The sequence below is a fragment of the Phaethon aethereus genome, assembly GCF_964289735.1.
Source record: "Phaethon aethereus genome assembly, chromosome: 5".
Classification (NCBI taxonomy): domain Eukaryota; kingdom Metazoa; phylum Chordata; class Aves; order Phaethontiformes; family Phaethontidae; genus Phaethon; species Phaethon aethereus.
Window position 1 is genome coordinate 3,523,611 of NC_138579.1, and position 8,150 is coordinate 3,531,760.

Here is an 8,150-nt window from a genome sequence, read left to right on the forward strand (position 1 = left end):
CGCACTGTTAACTTCTAAAAAACTGCACTAATTTCTAACTTTATTTCCAGTACAGCAATTTCTAGATGGCCTGCCTTTCTGAAATCAAACTAGTAAATGCTGATAGAGGAACGATATGAAGTAGTCTCCTAGGCAAAACAGAATTTAATAAATCATCTACATATGGCATTTTAGCTTTTTCACTGCAATTCTAAACATTTAATGCACGATTAGCAAAATAAAGTATTCTCACTGAGAATAGCAGTAGTAACTGAGCTACAAAAAGCATCTCAGGTGCAGATACTCATCAGCTGTCTGGCCTCACATACACCAACTGCTGTTAAGTGACTGGGTACGGGGGTGATTAAACAGTCATCCTACACCACCACTTTACCGTAAATATAATTTTTTTCCATCTTCAGCTACTTAACTACTATTCTCCTCTAGTATATTCTAGTTGAGGGGAGGGTGAATTAAAGGAGATTCATGACAGGTGGTGCAGACAGGGATCTGTGTTCTGAAATAACACTGAAGACGGTCCAAAGATCTACTGGCAGGTCCGCTTGGTGCAGACAGAAAACACACCTTGATAATGGCACAAATGCTACCAAGCTGATGCGCTGTTGGTTGATAGGTCGCAAACTCAACACAGACCATCATCGCTCCCATCTTCTTCTGCAATAAGCTTGTGGCACGTACTACACCTCGATGGCACGTGGTGGAAGGGACTGGTGGATCACGGCAAGCACAGCAGCACTGGGCTCGGTCTCTGCCTGCATCCTACCCCACCACACCGCACCGATCGCGGGCTTCTGCCGATGACCGCGTGGATGTGTTTCCTCACGGAGCTGCCTGCCCATAGTTTTTCCTGCTGGCTCTTCCCTAGCATGCCTCACTTCTGCTGTATCTACTCTCATCTACATTTCATATTTTGTTCCTCAGATCATCTTTGCAGTCTCTGCTTTTCTACCCAAACACACAAAATCTCTGTTCTGCAGTCGATTGTGTCCTTTTATACAGAGTCAAGGAGAAACGAAAATGTGTATACCTTTACATACACACAAACACATACATCCATTTTAATCTTAAAGACAGATGGAAAATTAAGTATTTGGATTTTATCCATCCATATAAAATGCCTTGTTTAAATTGAGATAAACCCTGAATGAGCTAGGCACAGCCTCTGCCCTGCGATATGGAAGGAAAACACCACAGCCAGCGTGGTGATTGCTGTGAACACGTCTTAACTTTAATGTAATAGCCACTAATTCTCCCCCAGCTCGTCAACACATCACTTCCCAGAGCCAAGAGGCTCTGAACCCAGCACCCTCAGGCTCCCTCTCCCCACTTTTTTACATCATGCCCTTCCCAAGACGAACCACTCACTCAAGTAGACTTAATTATTCAAGCAGGCCCGTATCATTTCAAGTAGATCTTTAGAAAGATTTAAAAATAAATTCATGAGCCACGCAGGCTAGCATCGAGTTTGGAGCTGCAGAGTGAGCTCTGAGATTACATTTTAAGTGAACAGATGCAGTAAGAAACAATAAATGGCAAAAAGCAAAGATACATACCGCTTAAAAGAAAAAAAAAAAAAAAAAAAGGCCAAACCTTAAATCTGGAGACAGTAAAGACTGTCAGAGTAATTTCTTTGTGAACCAGATAGCCATTGAAATTACATTAAAAAAATTAGGGGAAGTGTCTGGAGAATAAAGAGGCCATAAATACGGGAAAAAGATGTCCTCGGCACCTTTTTTACATGACTAACCTGCCGAACTCAAGGAATGGCAGCACAGAGCTCATGTGAAGAGCCTGGTAGAAAGGAAATTGGTGAGGTAATTATAAAAGCAAATAACAGACTCAACAGCTTCTCCGGAGGAGATTAGATAACGCCTGCACTGTGCAAAGAGGAAAGGAGAGGTGAAAAACTCCGGAGAGCAGGAGAGGTGGTGGAAAGGAGACAAAAACCCACCAGAACAGGTGAGGTGGCTCAAGTGGGCGAAGACATGTGAAATGGTGAGATGAGAAAAAGAGAAGCGGACGGTGCCGAGCTCTCCCAGCGCCTGGCTCACACGGTACACCACAGGGGCAAAATGACCACACGTGAGGGGAATGAAGGCACAGGAGCGAGGTGAATCACGGCAGTAAATGGTGGTTTGTTTTTTCTTCCTGGGACTAGTTAGCCTGGCAAGTCTTTAAGCCAACACAAATGCTAATTTCCATATTCCATTTTAACAACACAGGTAGGAAGTGTTTCTTCTGCTACTGCTGCCAAATGAAATTACACTGTTCCCACTACTTTTGAATGCCTCAGCTTTGAAACTACCTTCATTCCATGCCACTGGCTGAGAAAACTCTCCTATTACCATTTGCCAACTGCTGATTCCAGTGACAATATTTAAGCTAAACAGTGTAACAGCTGGGGACACACACATGGAAAAATAGGATTTAAGTAAAAGGACCAGTCCCTTTAGTTCCAAATGTTATTTACAATAGTGAATATTTATGCAACAACAGTCTACTTGCTTGTAAGGGACTAAAACCAACCTCTAGCGATACCCAGCAGCTACTGGGAATAAAGGAGGTCTGGAGGAATTAGCCTATAGTTTACAGAAGGCTTGGCAGTGTCCACTTAACAGGGACTTGCTGTTCCTTTCCACACCTCCAGACACCTCTCAATTGTGAGCACGGTGTTGTGAGGCAACCACCAGACCTGTGCTTCAAACTTGTACAGGTCTACGTATTTCACAGGTAGTTAAGTATCACCAGCACTTCCCTTATTTGCTGTTCTCCCAAGCTTAATGTCACAGGGGCATTTGTGTTTGTAGGAACTACCAATATGCAAAGGTCCAGGCTTCAGAGCTCATGTAAGTGTATTCATTAGAAGCTAAATGACCTAACAGATTTCAAAACTAAATATAACTCTTTTAAAAAAGAGCATAACAAGCAACTCTACAGTTGAAATTATAATGCATTAAATAATAATGCATGCTAATGAAATTAGCATGCACTAAATAATAATCTATTATAATGACACTATAATGCATTAAATAATACTAACCCAAGGGGGCCCAATCCTGCAATGGAAAACATGCAGATGAACTGCCCTTGACAGAGCAGTGAGGAAAACAGGACAGCCTTTGCCCTATTACCAACCAGAACCCTCCCCACACAACCTTACACAACAGCTGTGTCATTATACATTAGCTCCCGTAGGTTTTAAAATATAAAGAAACACTGAATTAATGTAAACTTCAAAAATGTCCTCAAAATGGTCTTTTATATCCCCGTATGCAACATTTCCTAAGAATAAACCCTTTAGTCATGCTCTAGAAATTTGATGAGTAGTCCAGAGCAATAGCGGAATTGTTTTAGAAAATGCAAAGAGTGTACAGTGCCATTACACCGACATGTATAGCGCCTGCAGCAATGTGAGTGTTAACTGTTTGATGGTCTCTATTTGTAGAGAATGGAGAAAATCAAGACAACAATACCTATGAGATGCTTTAATTTAGAAATATCAAAGAACAAAGCAACTGAATACACAGCTCTTTACAGAAATACATTTCTAATTTGCCAGTAGATTTGCAAGAGCATGTGCGAATGATAATGCATGCTAAGAACACACAAAAATATTTTAGGGCAAATAAATACACATATACATGTCCAACAACATATTATGCACTACTTTCAAAAATACACGCTAGTTCTATGGAGTCACCCGTTTCGTTTTGAAGACTTGTTCCATGTAATTGGAATAGAAGTTTATTCCAGGTAGCAATGGAAGGTATTTGGCATTAATGAATTTTTCAATTACAATTCCCAAAAACTTTTCATAGAATGCATTAAAATTGGGACCTTCAGTGGGTCAGTGGGAGTTACCCACGCAGCTGCTACCACCAAGATTCATGAACAATTTTCTTGGGGTTTCCTTGTAATCCCAGTCTCAACCTGCAAAATCAGTTCAGTTCTGGAAAGTTTCATCTGGAACAAAGTTGACAGGCAGCAAGGGCAAGCTTTGGCACTGGGTCTGTGCTGGGAAACCCAGTTACAAAATTGAAATGCCAGCTTTAGAAACGGGTTTCATAATTTGATATCTTTCCCCACAAAAGCCATCAGGCTAGGAACAGCTAAAAACCAAACCAAATCAAAACAAACCCACACAACAAACACCTGGAGAAATGAAAAAGGGGGAGAGCACAAACTCCCCAACACCACCTTCCCCTCCAGCACCCACCCACCAGAGAAGAAAATCCCCTCACTCGCAGCCCTCCAGAACGGCACTGCCCCGTCCAGCACCAGCTTTAATGACGCTGCCAGCATCAACATCCCGAGGATTCAAACCCACCCAACCCCGCCAGCGAGGCGTTCGAGATGCATGTGATTTCTGCTGGAACAGCTGCCTGCATGCTTCCAGAATTATTCAAAGAGACATTGTGATCCTTTAATAACTAAAGTCAGCTCCCAGATTAAAAGCCTTTATACAACTTAGATTGTAGATCTGTTTGAAGTGATTTACTTGCTACAAACAGCAGTTTAAGTAACTATAACCTAAGCAACCAGATAAAAATATTCTTTTCTTCTGATTCATTTACTTTGACAGGACTTTTATAACGAGTTTCATCATACTCACTTCCTACTTAGGTTTCCAGCACAGCAACAGAAGAAAGTAAGATGCTTTAGAGTAAGGACACGCTTGTAAATCTACTGGCTGGAAGAGAGGTAATACATGAAACTGCTTTAAAGTTTTCAACTTACTAGATTCCAAGGTGCCAGTGCTAAGGATATGGTGATATAAATATATTAAAAAATTATTTTAAAAAATCTGGTTTAATGATGCCTTGCAGTTTAGCTTTTTTCCTAAAAAGACTCACACTTGTAGGTACAATTTAGCACTCTCTACTAATCTTAAAGATGTATGACTGCTCAAATGCATACAGAATATTGTTTACAAGCCAGATCCTCATCTTTCTTTCCACATATTAAAGTAAGAATTGATGTATTTTACCACTTTTTTCCCCACTCACCATTTGTTAATTGTCAACTGCATAGAATTAAAGCAAATGCAAGGGTTTAAGCATGGTTTGATAAGAGGAAGTGACCTTAAACTTGCTGAATGCATAATGAAAGGGACTGGAGCTCTTCAAAGCATGTTACAGACTTAAAAGTCAAGACGCAAGGAAATACGATCTGTTGTTAGTGGAGCTGGATAACAAGCCAGTACAGTTCACGTCTTTCTGTATTTCAGAATTAAGATTTTACACACCTTAATATATACAAGAAAACCAAAAACTTTCCTCTTTTTCAACTACAAGTTTTTCATCTTCAAGAGGTTATTCATTAAAAGGAAAAGCTTTCAAGAATGGGAAACAGCGTACTATCTCTGCAGTTGCAGCATAGGCTACTGTGATGAAAACACAGCTTAGACATTAAAACCCCCTATTCCAGGCATTTAAATAAAATTTTCTGATGCTCAGACTTCCTTTAAAGTTTCCATCTCAAGAGCAACCTGCTTGAAAAGATAGCTAAACCGGCTGACAAGCAGGCTTTTAAACGTCTTCAGAATGAAACTGCAAACTATTTGAAAACTGCAGTAACATTTTGTAAATTCTGAAACTAAGAGAAAAATCTGATGCTTTGGTGCACACTTTGGATTCACTGCCACACTTTTCAGCTCTCCTATAAATAACGGAAATGCTCTCATGTCATTATCAAAGTGAAAATGCAAGATGTAAACAAAACAACCCATAAATTTTCTAAAATGTTCTAGTTTTAAAATCTCCAGTGTTCACATTAGGGCATCTGATCTTTTAAAGCATATATTAAAACTGACAGCATCTCCCTAATAGCCTGACTGCAACAACTGGAACAATGATACAATTTTGTTTTGAGTCACTGATACTGCATGTTCATAGTAGAAATGCACATTACAGTACGATTGCTTCATGCTAAAGGGTGGGTACTGCACAGAAGGAACTTTCCCAGGAAGCAAAAAAACTCTCTATAAGCAACTACACATTTTTACAAGCAGTCACTGGTATCAAGACTTTATTTCCTCTGGTTTAGAAAGTCTAAGTTGCTACAGAGACCGTAAGAACTGGTAAAAGCAGCGTTAATCCACCAACTTTTATTTGTATTTTAGAATGATGAAAACACCCTTACAGTTTTAAAGAAATCTTTTTGGTCAAACTGATAACAGCTACACCTCCCATTTGGGTGGATGCTGGTTGGTGTCAAGGTACTGTTTTATGTCAGCCTCCAGTGACCAGGAGAAGAGCAGCATGGCATTCTCTAAGCTTCCCGAGGCACACTGGAAAGCAACTACTAGGAGGAGGAGGAGAAGATTCAAGAGTAGAAAATCCAGGATTCTTCAGACAGGCGATTAGTGGTTTTTATGCCAGCCACAAGACTACTTAACTGCCTTCAGCGGCTTTTAATACAAGTGACACAGGGACCCAAAACAAATGCAAATCTTTGAGATGCAAATGAGAGAATCATTACCCCACACCATCACTAAATCTAAACACCACTCACATGACTACCTGCGTTACTTCTATCACAGCACTGCCCAGCACCAGAGATCCAGATCAGCAGGCCATTATGTTAAGAGCTATACATCGGTCCTCAACCTTTGCAGTGGTGACAAGCAAATGACAACCAGCAGAACAACATCACTCCCTCCATGCCCCACTAGCCTCAATTTAACCCATTCCCTCCGCTACTGGGGGTGCCCCACCTAAGGGTGATGGGCTGGGGACTACCCTGCTATGTAAAACACATCATCAAGAGAGAAATTCCTCTCCGTGACAAGGTAACCGGTTTTCCACACAGTTTATCTCATTTATGCAGCGGACAGATGTTTCTCTCTCAAGAAAACACAGGCTGACTTTACCCCGCACCACAGCCGTTGACTCTCACAGAAATGCAGTCAGCAGCGTGGTGTTACGATAGCCAGCATGTCGGAAACACCTCAGCTGGGCGGCCAGCAAGGGAGTCTGCTTCGGGAGAGGGTCTGGAGGAGCCGCCTGGAGAAATGCCGCGGGGAAGGGATGGAAGGGTGCCCTTCCGCAGCACATGTCAGAAGAAAATCAGTAATATTATCAGCGGCCCAATTAAGAAGGCAGGGACGGGACTTTTGGCAAGAGCTGGTGAAGGAGGAGAAGCAGCCTCTGACAGGAGGAGAGTCTGCAAGGCGCACGCTGTCACCTGGCAGCATCTTCACACAAACAGGCACCGAGGGCAAGGCAGGAGCACGGGCACCACCTGGACGTGGGCGACCCTGCTGTGGGTGACCCTGCCTGGGACCCCCGGAGGCCCCTTCCAACCTCTGCTCCGCCCGTGACCGGGCTGCCGGGACGGGCGAACAGACGCGGCGAAGGAGGGAGGAGGTCCCGCAGGAGCCAGGCAGGGCAGGGGCACTATGCAAGCAGACGGCCAGACGCCCCTGCCCTGCCCGAGGAGATGGCTGTCGGGGGTACGGGCAGCGGCACCAGAGGTGCGAGCCGGCCCGAGCCCTGCGGCGGGACGGGCACCGGCACGCACCGACGGCCCCGGAGCCCGGGGAGGGCGGCGTGCGGGCGGGGAAGGGACGCTCCCGGGGGCCCGGGCCCGCAGGGTGGCGTGAGGCGCAGGTGCCGCCCGTCCCCCCCCCGCCGGCGGACTGACCTTGCGCAGGGCGGGCACGAAGAGCCCCCGCCATTTCGGGCCGTTCTCCTCCCCGAAGAACTCGTAAGGCTGCGGCGGTGGCTGCATGGCGCCCACCGGCGGCTCCTCCGCATCGGGGCCGCCCTGCCTCGCCGCTGCCCGCTACGGCACCCGGGGCATAGGGGGAGGAGGGGGCGCTGAGGGGAAGGAGAAGCCGCCGCCGGCGCTCGTCAGGACCGGGCCGCGCTGGGCTCTCGGCCGCCGCTGGCTCGCTCGTCACCCCCCCGCCCGGGCGGCCATCACATCCGGCGCGGGAGGGGCCGGGCTCCGGGCCGCTCGCCGTGCGCTGACGGGGCGGCGGGTGAGGCGACCTCGGGCCCGCTCGCTGCGGCCCGCTACCGCCGCCGCCCTCCGCGCGCATGCGCGGCCGCCACCGTGCTGCCCTCCCCCGCCCACTACGGCGGCGCCCCCTGCCGCCCGCTCCGCGGCCCGCTCCGCGGCCGGGCAGTGACGGACCGGAGCCCGCG

The 8,150-nt window shown here is 45.8% G+C and overlaps 1 protein-coding gene across 2 annotated transcripts in view; it reads right to left on the reverse strand.

The window, feature by feature from the left end:
* The window catches only part of SOS2 (SOS Ras/Rho guanine nucleotide exchange factor 2), a gene marked incomplete at its 5' end in the record, with an annotated part of 54,354 nt that extends 46,623 nt beyond the window's left edge, over positions 1 to 7,731 (reverse strand). For both annotated transcript variants that reach the window (XM_081999807.1, XM_081999806.1), the window contains one exon: positions 7,645 to 7,731. In XM_081999807.1, coding sequence (XP_081855933.1) covers positions 7,645 to 7,731 — 87 coding nt within the window. The remainder of the gene's footprint in view (positions 1 to 7,644) is intronic.
* Between the last annotated feature and the right edge of the window lie 419 nt (positions 7,732 to 8,150).